General features: G+C 36.4%; 1 protein-coding gene across 2 annotated transcripts in view; it reads right to left on the bottom strand.

Annotated features, from left to right (window-relative positions):
- DENND6A (DENN domain containing 6A) overlaps nucleotides 1–17,147 on the bottom strand; it is a 57,778-nt gene that overhangs the window by 23,871 nt on the left and 16,760 nt on the right. The window contains exons 4-9 of one of the 2 annotated variants that reach the window (XM_034998043.1): nucleotides 14,165–14,277; nucleotides 11,859–11,939; nucleotides 10,314–10,419; nucleotides 9,649–9,728; nucleotides 8,510–8,572; nucleotides 7,721–7,776 (exon numbers count right to left, since the gene is read on the bottom strand). In XM_034998043.1, the coding sequence (XP_034853934.1) occupies nucleotides 7,721–7,776; nucleotides 8,510–8,572; nucleotides 9,649–9,728; nucleotides 10,314–10,419; nucleotides 11,859–11,939; nucleotides 14,165–14,277 (499 nt within the window). The remainder of the gene's footprint in view (nucleotides 1–7,720; nucleotides 7,777–8,509; nucleotides 8,573–9,648; nucleotides 9,729–10,313; nucleotides 10,420–11,858; nucleotides 11,940–14,164; nucleotides 14,278–17,147) is intronic. The other variant, XM_034998044.1, reaches the window with a different exon arrangement.

The raw sequence follows: 17,147 nt of genomic DNA, 5'->3' as shown, positions 1-17,147 counted from the left end.
AAGGAAGGAAGGAAGGAAGGAAGGAAGGAAGGAAGGAAGGAAGGAAGGAAGGAAGAACACGTTAAGTGCAAAAACATAAAACAGATTTGTGAAATGGAAATTAGGGAAAGTTAATTTTAACAATTCAAAAGCAAGAAAACAAATGTGAAGGAAGTGCAAAAACAGAAAAACAATATAAACAGTTCAAGGATAAGGCAAAGGACCTCTTCTTCCTCTTTCTTTCCTAAACGATTCAATTCTAAAGCAGAACATGGTGCATGGTAGGCATCTCTGCCAGGAGGGAAAGCAGACATGTTGGCTCAGATAGGGGTGTAAGGACCTGTGTGAGACATCCACGTGGATGTCTAGCTTCCTGGGGGGCTGTTGGAACCCAGATGTGGTAAAGAAGGTGTACATGTGTGGAGGTGATCTGGTTTGGGGCGAAGGGCAAGAAGTATGAGAGGCCTGGAGGGGCAGCCTGGTGTGGAGTGTCAGAGCCAGAGTGTATTGAAGCTGTCCATGATGGGACATAAGAGCAGGGGAAATAGGGTGTTCACACGGAGAGGTGGCCTGGAAAGAGGTGTAGGAGCACAGTAGGATAAGGAGGGCATTCCTGTGGGGGTTAGTCTAGCATTGGGAGCCAGAGCACAAGTGAAGTGAGGATGGCACCCATATGGAGAGGGGGCCTAATGTACAATATAGAAGCCTAAATGGGGTAGGAGGGTAACCACATGGGGGTCAGTCTAGCATGGAGTAGAGCCTGAGAAAGTTAAGGAAGGTATCCATGAAGAAGGGCAGCTGGGTATGGAGTGTCAAAGCCCAAAAGGGGTAAGAAAGTCATTTGCACAGAGGAGAGCATTTAAGCAGAGATGAGAGACTGGTTACTAACAGGGACTGATCAAATAAATTAATTAATTAAGGATAATAGGAGGTAGTTTCTCAGAAAATTTCTCAGAAAGAAATACAAATACAGAAAGGAAGAAAACTAGAATGAACCCTGTCTTATAGGATTGGAATTGAGAGTAGTGGCATGACTTTATGGTTTTTAATATATATGTATATAGAAATATATAGCAAGAATGTGTATATATATATGAGTATGTATGTATGCATCCCTTCACAAATATGTATATACTCCCTAGCTCTGTCCACTGAGAGGGCCTAAAATCAATGATATCCTAATAGCAATGAGCACAAGTAGTACCCAGATCTTGGCTTCTGAATCCTATTCTCCATTAAAAAAAAAAAGCCAAGGCTTTTTGGAGAAATGGCTGATTCCAGGGCTAGGGAAGGAAAAATATAAGATAATCTTAAAACCCAAGAGAACTGAAAACATATGTCCATACAAAGGCTTATAGACAAATGTTCAGAGTAACATTACACATAATAGCTAAAAAGTAAAAACCATCTGAATGTCCTTCAGTGAATTAATGGATAAACAAAATGTGCTATATCCACACAATGGAACATAATAAAATGAAGTAATGACTCATGCTACCACATGTATAAACCAATGAAAATGATATGCTAAGTGAAAGAAAGCAGACACAAAAAGCCACATAATTTATGATTCTATTTATATGGTATGGCCAGAATAGACAAATCTATAGAGATATAAAGCAGATTAGTGACTCCCAGGGGCTGGGGAGGAAAGAAGAAATGGGGAATAAATGCCACTAGGAACAGGGTTACTTTTTGAAGTGATTAAATGTCTTATTTTTTTATTTTTTTTAAAGATTTTATTTATTTATTTGACAGAGACAGTGAGAGCAGGAACACAAGCAGGGGGAGTGGGAGAGGGAGAAGCAGGCTTCCCGCTGAGCAGGGAGCCCGATGTGGGACTCGATCCCAGGACTCTGGGATCATGACCTGAGCCGAAGGCAGCCACCCAACGACTGAGCCACCCAGGCACCCGAAGTGATTAAATGTTTTGGAACTAGAGAGTATTTATGCACAACTTTGTGAACTGTATACTTTGAAAGAGTGGATATTATGGTATGTGAATAATATATCAATTTTTTTAATTAAAAAAGAAAAGATAAGCCTGGAACATCTTACACAAGAAAGCAAGGAAGTCTTTAAAGAATGACAAGAATATTTCAAAAACAAAAACAAAAACAGAGGCCAACTTGAAGTGAGACAAGTCTAATTGGCCAAACTGGGGACAACTGAAACATCAAATGAGAATAATAAGACTTTAATAACCGGGGCGCCTGGGTGGCTCAGTTGGTTAAGCGACTGCCTTCGGCTCAGGTCATGATCCTGGAGTCCCGGGATCGAGTCCCGCATCGGGCTCCCTGCTCGGTGGGGAGTCTGCTTCTCCCTCTGACCCTCCTCCCTCTCATGCTCTCTGTCTCTCATTCTCTCTGTCTCAAATAAATAAATAAAATCTTTAAAAAAAAAAAGACTTTAATAACCTGTTGAATAAAACAGGAAACCAACAGTCCATACAGATATACACAGTATGATGTTTTGAAATATTTCTACAAATTGTTTGATACTTCCTTTAAAACATGGAGCCTAATTCTCACCCCCCACCCTTAGCTGTGGGGTAGATTAATGGCCTACATGTAATGAACAGAATAAGGACTGTGCAACCTAGAAGGTTGGATCATAAAAGACATAGTGGCTTCAGCCTTGTCTCAGATCCCCTCTGAATACTGTGGGAACATTCAAGCTGCCCTATGGGCAGGTCCACATGACTAGAAATGAGGCCTCCTGATAACAACCACAAGGAACTGTGACCTCCAGCCAGCAGCCAAGTAAGTAAGCCTTTTTGGGAAACAGATCCTCCAGCCCCAGTCAAGACCCTCATGCCCCACTTGTCCAACTGACTAAAACCCTGACTGATATCCTGACTCCAACTTCGTAAGAGATCTAGAGCTAGAACCATCTAGCTAAGACGTTCCCAGATTCCTAACCCTCAGAAACTGTGTGAAGTAATATCTGTTCTTTCAAATATTCTCTCAAAGTACTGGGGTAATTTATTACACAGCAATAAATAACTCATATACATAGTTTCAAAGTGCCTCCCCAGGGGCACCTGGGTGGCTCAGTTGGTTAAGCGACTGCCTTCGGCTCAGGTCATGATCCTGGAGTCCCAAGATCGAGTCCCGCATCGGGCTCCCTGCTAGGCAGGGAGTCTGCTTCTCCCTCTGACCCTCCCCCCCTCTCATGTGCTCTCTGTCTCTCTCATTCTCTCTGTCTCAAATAAATAAATAAATCTTCAAAGTGCCTCCCCACAAAATACTTAATCACAAAAGGAAAACCAGTAGTTTATCATCGAGAAGCTTGGAGAATACCACAAAGTGAACATCTTCAGTAACAAGGCAAGCTACCTCCCTGCCAAAGACACAGAGCTCAAATCTAATCTTGAGTAAATCCCAAACAAACCTAAACTGAGGGATTTCCTGCAAAATAACTGTCTTGTAATCCACAAGAAGCTCAGGTGTGTGAAAGAAGACTGAGGATCTATTCCATACTGAAGGAGAGAGACTGAAGAAGCATGACAAGTAAATGCAACAGACAATTCTGAACTAGATGGTATTGTGACAATTGGTGACATCTGAACTAAACGGTATTAATTTACCAATGTTAATTTCCCAATTTTGATGACGGCATTGTGCCTTTATTTGTAGGAGAGAGACACTAAAGTATTCAGAGATAATGAGACATCAGGTCTCCAACCATCAAGTGGTACAAGGAAAAAGTTTTCTGTACTATACTTACTCTTTTTCTGTAAATTAGTGATTGTTTCAAATTTTTATATATATAATTACATATAATATGCATATATACACATATACATTTATATGTATATTTATGTACATAAAATTTTTAAACAATCACAAATTTATAGAAAAGTGGCAAGTGTGTGTAAGTATATATTTAATAGTGGGGTGCCCTTCAGGCATTAAAGCTGAAAATTGCTTTTTCTCACAAGTATTATAATATATAATCAGTAAGGGTATAAACAGACACCAAGTACAGTTACAAGATAAAGCATTCTCTGAAACCCCTGTATTACTTTAGAAATATTTGTTACAAAAATTAGTTTTATTGGGGAGGTAAGTATTAAATATTCAAGAAATATATCCTATCTCCAGCTCTAGCTTTAATAAATATTGGTGGTAGGCATCTAATTAACTGCAGTATAAAATTACTAAAATGAGGGTAGGGAAACTATAGGGTATTTTTTTAGCACTACTCTCATATCCCCATTCTGGAGTGCTATGCTTTATGCTAAGCTCCACTGCCGCCCCCTCAAAAGAGTCATCCCCTGGAAAAAATTAGAAACTTACTCCAAATAAATAAATAGATGAATAAATAAATAGATACATATATAAATAGATAACCAGACAAGTAAATAACTAGATAAAGGTTTCAAACTTTTCCAAAGACATAGCATGTTGTTATAATCTTAAAAGCTAAAAGAAACTGGGGCACCTGGGTGGCTCAGTTGGTTAAGTGTCTGCCTTTGGCTCAGGTCATGATCCCAAGGTCCTGGGATCGAGCCCCACCTCCTCGGATTCCCTGTTCAGCGGGGAGCCTGCCTCTCCCTCTCCCTCTGCCTGCCGCTCTGCCTATCTGTGCTCGCTCTCTATGTCTCTGTCAAATAAATAAATAAAATCTTAAAAAAAAAAAAAACTAAAAGAAACTAACATGTATCAATGAGTATCAGACACATTTTATGTAGTAATAGACTTTTATAGTCTTTGAAACACAGAACACTCATAGCTATTATCTACTCTGCCAATGGGGTAGAAAGCCAAGATGGCTTCATTATCAAGAAGGGGGAAAGGAGGAACATGATGACACATAACTGATAAGCCTCTTGCCATGTGAGGAACCAACAGCAAGTATCATCAGGTAAAACGTCCTTGACTCTAGGCAAGAGAATGTGTTTCTTTCAACAAAAAGCTGTCCCTCAACTGTAAGCCCAACTTAAAAACTGAATGAGATGGGGCACCTGGGTGGCTCAGATGGTTAAGCGTCTGCCTTTGACTCAGGTCATGATCCCAGGATCCTGGGATTGAGCCCCGCATCGGGCTCCTGGCTCAGCAGGGAGCCTGCTTCTCCCTCTCCCTCTGCCTCTCCCCCTGCTCATGCTCTCTCTCTCTCTATCTCTGTGTCTCAAATGAATAAATTTAAAAAAATCTTTAAAAAAAAAAAAACTGAATGAAAAGACTATGTGATCAAGAGAGCTGACACCAAAGTCAGGGTCCATGGACTAGTGGTAGCTTAACAAGACTTGACCTGGTACAAGGAGGGAGACAAGCCCCCAGACTCAACTGCATTTCTACCACTCAGCTTCAAACATTTTTCCAGGTCTCAGTCCTTTGCTCTCAAGCTCACTGTTGACATAAAAATATCACCTTCAATATAAGTGATAAACATTTAAACTTTTATTCACACGAAAAACGTACAATGTAAGCTCTCCACACACAAAATGAAGAGTGCTGTCACTAATCTGAGGGTCAGATATTAAATGCTCGGCACAGCACTATCTGTATGAGCCTATTATTGTTTGACTTTCAGTTTTTTCACCTCCTGAGCAACAAGAATGAAAAAAACAACACACTCACTTGTTCCACTTTTTAAAAGATTTTATTTATTTGAGAGAGAGCGCGTGCATGCGAGAGTGAGGGGGAGGGGCAGAGGGAGAAGGAGGGAGAGAATCTCAAGCAGACTCCTTGCTGAGCGCGGAGCTGGACACCGGGCTCAATCTCATGACCCTGACTGAGATCATGACCTGAGCGGGAGCCATCCAGGTACCCCTCACTTGTCCTACTTTAAAAACAAGAACATGTCATTCATAATCAGGAGAAAAGACACATGCTAATAAAAAGTGTTAGTGGTAGGAATAACTAATTACCACAAAAGCAAAGATAACTGATAATAAACTGGAAAGCATTAAGATTTGCACCTAGCGGTTCAAAAGAAAACATGTCTAGTAATCAAATTCTATATTAACTTATGCATATTATTTAATTTATTCCTAAATGAACTAAGTATCAAAAGTATAAATAGTAGGGGTGCCTGGGAGGCTCAGATGGTTAAAGGGACCGACTCCTGGTTTCGGCTCAGGTCATGATCTCAGGGTCCTGAGATAGGGCCCTATGTGGGGCTCTACAACACTCGTGGAGCTGGCTTAAGATTCTCTCTCTCCCTCTCCCTCTGCCCCCTTCCACCCACTCCCATGCAGGTGCGCTCGCTCTCTCTAAAAAAAAAAAAGGTATATAGTATGCATCCTTCTTTGTATATTTTTCCTGTGATAACTATTCATTTATCTGGGGGACATTCACTCTCCCTTTTCATTCTAAGAATGCTACAATATCTAATTCTTAAAAGAAAGTCAATTTGTTTTTAAGTAAGATTTATAATTTACATACAGTAAAATTCACACTTAACAAAGATTTAGAACACTTCCATCACTCCAAAATTTCCTTCATCCTCTTTGTAGCTGACTTCCCTCTCCCACCCCCAGACAACCACTGATCTGATGTCTGCCTCTTTTCCAGAATATCATATAAATGGAATTATTCAGTAAGTAGCTCTTTAAAATCTGGCTCCTTTCACTAAGCATAATGCTTCTGAGTCACCCATGTTGCTGACTGTATCAATAGTGCACTTTTTTTTAATGTTAAGTGGTATTCCATGCATATGCATGGATCACAATTTGTTTATCCATTTACCAGTTTACGGACATTTGCATTGTTTCCAGTTTTAGGCTGCTATGAATAGAGCTGCTATAAACATTTGCATACAGGTCTTTGTGTGGATATGTGCTTTCATATTTATTGGGGTAAATTCCTAGAAGTGGGATTGTGGGCTATACTAGGGCCAAGTGTATAAAACAAATCAAGCATATAAAACAAATCACTCTTGGAAGCAATATTCCATGCAGTTTAAAGGTCACACACACACACAAAATTCTACACACACAAAAATCAAACCAAAAAACCCATTCTAAGTCTTTTACATGATTCCCGATTGTATGTATTACTATTTAATAACTGCTCGGCAACAGCAGTGGTTTCTCAAGCTGAGCTACACATCAGAACCACCTAGGAGCTGGAACTTGGGCACCAGTCCAGAGATTTCTATATAGTTGCTCTGGGTAAGGCACAGGCATTGGTACGTTTCCTTTTCTTTTTGAAGTGCTAGATTCTTTCTCCCTTTTTTTATTTTGCATTTTTTAAAGTTTCAAACATACAGAAAAATAAAGACAATAGTGTAACAACCCCCATTTATATACCATCTAGAGTTAAAAATATTTTATCATTTTTACTTCATTCATTTTTTTCTTACTGAAGTATTTTAAGAGTCTTAGTTTCTACCAACTGAGCTAGCCAGGCACTTCTTACTGAAGTATTCTAAAATAAAATACAAACCTCATGACATTTCATCTCAAAATACTTAAAAATACATCTCTAAAAAGTAAGTCCATTTTCTCACATGATTACAACACCATTCTCACACCAAACCAAACAAAAAATAATTTGTTTCTACCATGTAATACCCAGTCCATACCCAAATTTCCCTGTCAAAGCTCATAATATATAGTCAGGGATGAATCATTGATTTATAATAATATGTGAAACATAATAACTATTTTCTTCCAGTTTTTGGCCCTCCTTTTTTTCTTCCAGTTTTTTCTACCTTTAAGAACATTCATTTCCTAAAGAAATTTAAAACAATATCACAAAGTAAAAGAGTAAAGGCAGTTAATAAAATTTACCTGAAAAGATCCACCTCATGAACAGTAGGTAAAATAACAGATATATGTGTGTCTGCCTGAGATAAAAAAAAAAAAAATACAGATGTCACTAAAATTTACAGAAATTGATTTTTTACATATCTATCTTGTGATCAATAAGCTATGTCACCCTATCTTTTAAGATTCTCTTCTTCCAGAAACAGCCACAAAGAGAATGGGTCTTACCAATCTCCCCTAACACAGAAGATCAAGGATGACAGATATCTTGGATAAAGCATTAACCTAATAGTCAGATGTTAGATTAATTCACCACTGCATGAAATACTACCATAACATAACAGGCAAAATTAGTTTTCCTACTGCTTTCCATTTTAATTCAATTCAAACAATGGGAGTGGCAAATATACCAGTTAAAATATTTCAAATAAAAACTTCAACCCCACCCATGAACAGATGTAGCTTTGGTGGAAATGAAAGACAATCATAACTACAGAATCCTTTTGACTGTGTTTCCTACAAACAAAAGTCTGTTGACCACTCTTCTAAGAAACTAAGAAGTTTTATGTATTTTCCCCTAGTCCTCACAGCTACAGTATAAATTCTGAGTTCTCTAGTGTCTACCACATAACAAGAAAAACAATCTGAGAAACATTAGAAAGTTTATTATCAATTCATTACAAAATTATTTAATGGGGTATTTCAGTAATATTCAGAAATATATCATAAACCCAAGAAACTGCATTTGCTAGTTTAAGAATTCAGTTAAAAAGACTATATATGCTGGATTATTCTACCACAGTACCACACTACCTGCTGAGTTAACTGCGCTATTTGAGTTGTCCCAGGCTTGTCATGACATGTGGGAATCCGTACCTTAAAGAGAAAGAGAAGAAATTAACTTTGGCTACAAAAGAATGTCTTTTATATAATTTGTGAGTCCCATTACAAGAAGAATCTGAAACACTCTTACCACTAAAAATGTACACTCAGCAAGGCTAAAAAGCCATAAAAACAAAGTATTTACATCAGATTTAAAAACTACAGTCTTATTTATCTTTAGTCACAGCAGAAAGTAAGTGAACCAAGGTTTCTATATTCCCATACACATGGAAATCACTAACCCACTGAGAAGCAAATGTGCTGGAAAACAGAAAAAGGGCATCAGCTTCATACTGCTTCCTGTTTATTGTTCCAATCTTTGCTTCATTAATACACACACGCCCAAACACACCCTCTCAAGCTTGCCAAACTATGGGATAAATCTAACAGGAAACCATGAGAACTTTCAACCCAGAGCTACGAGTACTATTTTGATGATCTCCCAGGGAAAAAAACAGAACACATCCTACAGAAATGAGTACATCTAAAAACAGAGCATTGCCAAAAATAAGTCCAACTTTAAAATGAATTGCAAAAGCACTTAGAGAACATTCATACAAAGCCTGCAAGCAAAATGTTAATTCATTAAGGAAAGGAGAGGAAAGGAATGGAAAAGAAAAGAAAGGAAAAGTGAATAGAGCACAATACCCTGGGATGGACATGTTTGGTCTGACATTACACATTAAGATCATTTAAACCTAAGACCCAATGGCTTTCCTAATTTCTTTTAATTTTTACTAATTCATACTCAATTCTACAAAATATTCCACCCATCCCTGGAGGGCAATAGAGTTGCAGAAGTCTAGAAGGTAGCATTTACGTTCACATGTATTATGTAAGAATGACACCTCTGTGCAAACTCTACAGGATGAAACAGGACAGGTGGCCCCTGGAGTAGTGTGACTAATGGCTCTGTGCAGCAGGAGGAACTGTGATATCTCTGTAACTCCTCACATACAAGTGAAAGCAGTAACAGGACTGGACATCATTAGGAAGTTAAAAAGTAAAACTCATCTATGAACTTCCTAGAGTTCCTCAGAAAAGGAGACAAATGAAATAAAAGGTATTACCTTCATTACAACCCCCATAATAGGCAGGTATAATGTCTTCCCTGGCACTGGGGCAGGCCATCGGTCAACATCATTACAAGCTGAAAAATAAAATATTTCCTTATTATAAGTTCAAATATTAAAATATGAAAAATAAAACATTAGAAATTAGAACTCCACTTTCTATAGAGCAGGAAAAATATACTGGAAAGGTGGAAGATAAAAGGTAAAAGAAAAGTAAAAGTAGTGAAAATATCTTACATTTCACCAGAAATATACCTGTGTTCTAGGATATAAACTGGTTCATAAATTTTTTGAAAGCAACAAAATGATAGGTTTAAATTTTACTAGTAAAATTAGCTACAAAAGCATACCACCTGGTAGAGGCCTCTGTACTGACATAAAGATTTCTGTTTAAATAGTACTCTGAGAAGCAGAGCTGTCAACTCCATATTTGTTTATTATTACCCTAATAAATAGGCATCATCTATGTTGCAAAAGGAGATAATAAAAGGTGTTTGTAGGTAAAGGTGCAGAAGAGTTTTACATCTCTCTCCTACCATATAGCCCTTAAAATTCTTAACTAATTTTTTTTAGAAAGTCAACTTTATACTTATCAGCCATTTCCAGTAAAATTTTTACAACTCCTTCTTAAAGGTATCTAACTCACACAAAGTTTAACTTACCTGCTTCCAAATAAGGTTCGCTCTTTTCAAAATATTCTGGTGCTATCTGTTTGAGCACAGTGTGAAAAAAATGAATATAAGGTAGTTTGCTGATCAAAACCAAGGACTGGAGAGAAAAAAGAAGTATGTTTTTTTATTTTCCTAATGATTATAACTTAAACTTGTCATTTCTTACATAATCAATTATTAACAAGCTAAATTCAGCAAAAAGTGTGGATTTTGAAATAAAGCTTTTGCAGTGGATGATTAAAAGAAAAACTACATAAAACTACAGTTGCAGAATGCAAAAAAGTTTCACTTTATTACAGCTTAAGAGCATAAAGGCATATTCACAGATTCTCCTGCTCTCCAGGAAAAAGAATTTCCTATCAGTAGACAAATGTCATGGATAATTTCCAAGGCCTCGCTGCTATTGTCATTAGCAAAACAGTATCAGGAATTGGCCAGATGAACTCTTCCTAATACAGAAAGAGCAAATTATGATGCTCTTTCAAACTAAGACCTATGACTGTTGTATCTTAGTCTTCAATAGTCATAGCCATATACTTAGAAATTGTGACTTGGGGTGCCTGGGTGGCTCTGTCAGTTAAGCATCCAACTCTTGATTTCAGCTCAGGTCCTGATCTCAGGGTCCTGGGATTGAGCCCCGCATCAGGTTCTGCGCTCAGCATGGAGTCTGCCTGTCCTTCTCCCTCTGCTTCTCCCCTATTGCATGCTCCCCCCCTCTCTCAAATAAATAAATAAATAAATAAATAAATAAATAAAATCTAAAAAAAAGAAATTGTGACTTTATAGTTGGATCACTTCGGATATGGATTATACCAATCTTTTTTTATCTATTTTTCTTGAAAACTACTTTTTACTTTTCCATCCAATATCAAGTAGTAGTCAAGGCACATTCTAGTTACAAAAGGTAAAGGCGTGTCCCTGTTAGTTGGGATTAAATCAGAACCAAAATTTTTTAAAATGGTGGTTAGAAAATTTATTAAAAGTTTATTTATTTAAGTAATCTCTACAGCCAACATGGGGCTTGAACAAATAACCCCAAGATCAGGAGTTGTGTGCTCTTCTGATTGAGCCAGCCAGGTGCCCCTAATTTTTTTTTAAGAAAATAAAATGACTGTACATTTAGAGTGGAAACAGTAATGACTAAGATGTTGCTAAAGTGTATTTACTGACTCTTAACGGTTTAAAAAAGATACTGCAGGCTTTTATTAGTTGTAACAATACTACAATCATCTGTTTATCCTTTCCCTTATTACAAAATGTGACAATTAAGCAGATTCTTCTGGCTTTTGATAGTTTCAAACAACATCTATAATTTACCGCCAGGAATCTAGCACAGAGATAGCAGAAAGGCAAAATTCAATACTAGTTAAAAATCTAGGGACAGGTGTCTATAATCTAAAAAAACAAAAATAAAATATAAGTTGTAGTATGTTTAAAGAAAAAATATCAAAGACTTTAAAAACTATTCATCCTTACAGTTTCTATTTTTCTAGCCACAATATAAAAATATTTTCCCTTAGTGTATACGAAATTTACCTTCTGGAAGTAGCCTCTTTTTAGACTTTTATCTCGAACTTGTCGGAAATACACATATCCGTAAAAATAAGCAGGATCCTTCTATGAAAGAAGTGACAAATTAAAAAAAACATATTGCCATCCTTTATTATTATCATCATGCTCCTTTATAAACCTGAACTGAAATATGAGGTATACACAAAGAGCTAGTTATGCTTTTCCACCAACACAAATAATCATGACACTAACTGGCAGATACAAACCTGCTAGCTTGCCCAAAGGGGAAATAATTATAACTAAAGTACTGAAGTCAGATTTTTCCCACTATAATTTACTCAGCTTATGTTCTTTATTCATATTTGTACTAGTTAATGGAAGTCAGGAAACAATAAAATTCTGTTTCCCCCAATGCTGTATATATATATATTTTAACTGTGCCTACAAGCATGAGTTAGGGGTCAGTCTTAATAAAATGAGGTATTCTAATGTAATATTTCAAGAGAGAGAGAAAAAGGAGTTAAGTGCCTATCTGAATCTTACAAAGCCAGTTCTATTTTTACCTAATAAAAATGAAACACTGAAATGTTTATCAAAATATAATTTGAAAGTGACTATAGGGCGCCTGGGTGGCTCAGTTGGTTAAGCGACTGCCTTCGGCTCAGGTCATGATCCTGGAGTCCCGGGATCGAGTCCCGCATCAGGCTCCCTGCTCAGCAGGCAGTCTGCTTCTCCCTCTGACCCTCCCCCCTCTCATGCTCTCTCTATCTCATTCTCTCTCTCAAATAAATAAATAAAATCTTAAAAAAAAAAAAAGAAAGTGACTACATTCCAAAAAACATAAGAAATTTTTGTATCCTAATGAAATAAACTTTGACCCAGTTCCTAATTGGATTGTTACTCTTTGCTCAAATATTTATTGACCACCTACTTTGAACAAGGCATTGTGTTAGAGAAGTTAAAAGATGCTTCAGATACAGTTCCTGCAGGAGCTCATAATCTAAAGAGGGATAAAAACAAAGCTCAAGGCGGGTATATAGAAAGCACAAAGTGTTACAAAGAGGCCAAGAGGAAAGAGATTACCTCTGTCTATGGGGATCAGTAAAGATTTCATGGAGGCAGCTGTTTTTAAACTGGGCATCAAAGGATGGATATGATTTAAACAAAGACAAAGACATTCCAGGTTTAGAGAGCCAGGAGTTTGAGCAAAAATAAGGAGAGATAGAAAAACACAAGCTACCTCAGGAAATAGTTCGGTTTGGCTAAAATAAGGCACCTGTATAGAAAGGAGATAAAGTTGGAAATTGGAAAGGTAAAGGTCTTACTTTGGAAGGCCCAAAAAGTGAGGATGAGGAAACAGTACTATCATTAGCTCTTTATTCATTAAGCAACATAGTCATTTTATATTTATTTTTATATAATATATATGTATACTTTAGCTAGCAACACTGTGTAAAATACATCAAAAAAACCCACAAAAGATGGCATATCTTTGGGCAAATTTCTTATCCTCAACAGCCCTCAATTCCCTTATTTGCACAAGGAACTCTCTCAGAACACTGTAAGGAGAATTAATGAGATAACACATACTTATTAATACAGTGCCTAGAACATAACAAGCTCCAATAAATAGTAGCTATTATTAACAGTTGAAAGAATATGTCAATACCAATATCAAAAGGTCATGGAAAGGAGTAGATGGCTATAAGACATTTCGAAGGTAGTATCTTTGCTAACTGGGAGAGGGCTCCTGTCATTTATGGAACCAGGGAGATTAACTATAAATGCTGATTTCAGGCAAATGATGTTATACTGGATGTGCTGATAGGATATCCAGATGGAAATGTTCCTCACGCAGTTAGAGATGGAAATGTGGAATACCAAACAGAGACCTACCTCTGAAATCACCTGAATTGCTAAAATTGTCTTTAATAAATAATAACTGTAAAACAAACTCATTAAAAAATCAAAATGAGACAACTATAATTCTATCATAAAGTAGGGAATCTTCAACTTGAGTGATATTTACTGGTATAATACCACCCCAACTCCACATCGAAGCAAAGAGTTATTAAAAATTGAGGGAAAATCACCTCAACATTCTAATCAATTTCTATACTTCACAACAGCAGTACGTGTTTCAAGAACAGTAACTTTATAAAGTCCCTTTCTTTCACATGCTGAATCCTTATAAAATGGACTCACTTAGGAAATCTAGCAGTATAATATAGTAATAAGATAAAAACAAAATATTTCTGAATGCTATAAGAGGTAGCTGAGTTCTAAAGTTTCCTCTCACATGGACATTTTTCTATTACTACTTTTCCAACCTTTAAGTAAACTGGTAAATCTTTGTCATAATGATCCAGGAGACAATGCAGTGACACCCTCCTCCCAGAAGATTGTCGAAATCTAAAACAAAACTGGGTATCTCCAAGACAACCTAATGAAAACAAAAGTGAAAGTAATTAAGAATAGCATAGTATAACATTTCTTTATCCAGATTCATCAAACGTTAGAGCCAAAAAGGTCCTATGAATTGTTTAAACCCATTTTATCATGTTTTAGAGAAAAACAGGAGATCCTGAGCATTCAAGTGACTTGTCCAAAGCCATCTTTGCTGGTTAGAAGTAAAGCCATTAGCAAAACATACACCTTAACTCCTAGGTCTCTTTACTATTTTTCCTATTCCTATTTCCCTCATTTAATTAAAAAAATCTTTAAACTGTTTGCATGTAATGTTGACTCACAAACATAATAATGAGAAAAAGAAGCCAAATACAAAAGAACATATACTGTTCAAATCCATTTATATATATATATATATATATATATATATATATATATATATATATATACACACACACACACACATATACATATATTTTTAAGCAGGCAAAACTAAACTATAGAGTTTAGGGATGCATGGTTGGGTGATAAAAGTATAAAGAAAAGCAAGACACTTATCACAAGAATCAGGATTGTGGTTGCATTTGGAGGGGGTGGGAAATAGTGCTTAGGAGGGGACATGAGGGGGCTTCTAAGGCACTGACAATGTTCTATTTCTAGACCTTGTATGTGTTTTACATTTCACAATAAGTTTCTTTTAAAAGACATAATATAAAAGACATAATATAGCAGAATCAGGAAGTCCCCAAGTAATAGATTCACTATTTTCATCATTTTAATTTAAAAAGTTTTTAATAAAGTTTTTAAACATTAATCACTTCTAGCAAACCTCTTAAAACATGTAAACTTTACCTAAACTGTCTGGCAATAATTACAAAAAACCATAAAGAGTCTTAAAAAGTAAAAGACATATTAAGTAGCTTGTCACTGAAATTCTTCCTGGTTATTATATTTAGAACTAATAAGATTAAACTAAATATGAAATGTGCTCAAGATTTTATTACTTACTATTATACAAAGAAGTACTCATATTTCCTTAGCACATGAAGTTCTTAACAAAGGAAGCAGAAACCTGATATGTTTAAGTTTTTAAAAAGCAATTCAGTATATAAACCTAAATGTAATCATAGAAATTAATATTTCTTTGGTGGTGGAGGAAAGAAACACAGGGGACTGGAGGATAGGTGAAGTCAGTTTCTTTACTTGTTACAGTAGTTTAAAAATAAGGAAAACACATGAAACTGAGATAATGGAAAATACTTCTAGCATTGTTTTAGTTCAAAAGATGTATATGTTGATGGTTCAATTTTTCCCTTTAGAAGACATTTAAGTATTGTTTAAAAAAAAAAAGAGCCAACAGACATGAAAAAACACTCATCATTCATCATCAGGGAAATGCAAATCAAAACCACAATACCACCTCACACCTGTCAGAATGGCTAAAATCAAAAACACAAGAAACAACAAGTATTGGTGAGGATGTAGAGAAAAAGGAACGCTCTTGCACTGTTGGTGAGAATGCAAACTGGTGCAACCACTGTGGTAAACAGTATGGAGTTCCTCAGAAATTAAACATAGAACTACCCTACAATCTAGTAATCACACTACTGGGTATTTACCCAAAGAATACAAAAACACTAATTCAAAAGGATATATGCACCCTTATGTTTACTGCAGCATTATTTATAATAGCCAAATACGGAAGCAGCCCAAGTGTCCATCAACAGATGAATGGATAATGAGGATATGGTGTGTATACACGCACACACATACACACACATACCACATCTTGCACATTTATATACACACAATGGAATATTACTCAGCCATAAAAAAGAATGAAATCTTGACATTTGCAACAACATGGATGGATCTAGAGAGTATAATGCTAAGTGAAATAAGTCAGAGAAAGACAAATACCATACGATTTCACTCATATGTGGAATTTAAGAAGCAAAACAAAGGGAAAAAAGAGAGGGAGAGAGACAAATCAAGAAACAGACTCTTAACTATAGAGAACAAACTGATGGCTACCAGAGAGGAGGTGGGTAGAGAGATAGGTGTAATAGGTGATGCGGATTATAAAATACACTTACATTGATGAGCAATGATTAAGTACAGAATTGTTGAATCACTATATTGTACACCTGCAACTAATACTATCCTGTATGTTAACTGTACTGGAATTAAAATTTAAAACTTAAAATATTTTTTACAAAAGAAAAGAAAGAAAGAAAATTCCACCGAGAAGTATACACTAATTTCTCTGAGACACTTAATAAGATAGAGCAGGAAAATGCAATGGCTCATAGTAACAATACAGATTTATTTTGATGAGATTGTAGGGTATCAGGAGTGCCTTGCCCTTCCTGGATATCATTTTCTGCATGGCAAATGTAAAAAATCTGGTTGTGAATCTATAATGTCTCCTTTCCTATCGTGATAATGGTGAGGTCAGGATGGAGAACAGATAAGCAGTTGATATTTCTTTAGTAACCTTCAGTGTGTGAAGAGACAGACCCCTGAAACATAAAACAGGAACCATTTACCTCAGTTGACAAGGCTAACATGGCTAAAGCCTTTTTGACCTGGTAAACTATCTTCCTGACCAATTCTATACAGCTTGTGGGTGCAGCTGGTCAATGGAAAGTTCTCACAGCATACCCATGATTTGAGAATGGAGCCAGGCGGATAGGGATTTATGGCTATGGGAGTTTTATTACTTCCTTTTCACAAAATTCAGCATTCCTTGCATTTTCCAGATGCTATATATCTGTTTCTTAAAATCCAAAATTTGGCTCCTAAAGATAAAAGTCACTCAAATACAACAAGATATTGAAACCTAAAAACAAAACAAACAAAATTTTTTTGTGAGGAAAGTCACAGGATCTTAAAGGTCTGTGT

This window comes from Mirounga leonina, unplaced genomic scaffold, assembly GCF_011800145.1.
Source record: "Mirounga leonina isolate KUSES-001 unplaced genomic scaffold, KU_Mleo_1.0 Mir_94, whole genome shotgun sequence".
Classification (NCBI taxonomy): domain Eukaryota; kingdom Metazoa; phylum Chordata; class Mammalia; order Carnivora; family Phocidae; genus Mirounga; species Mirounga leonina.
This window is presented reverse-complemented; position numbering and strand designations above follow the sequence as displayed.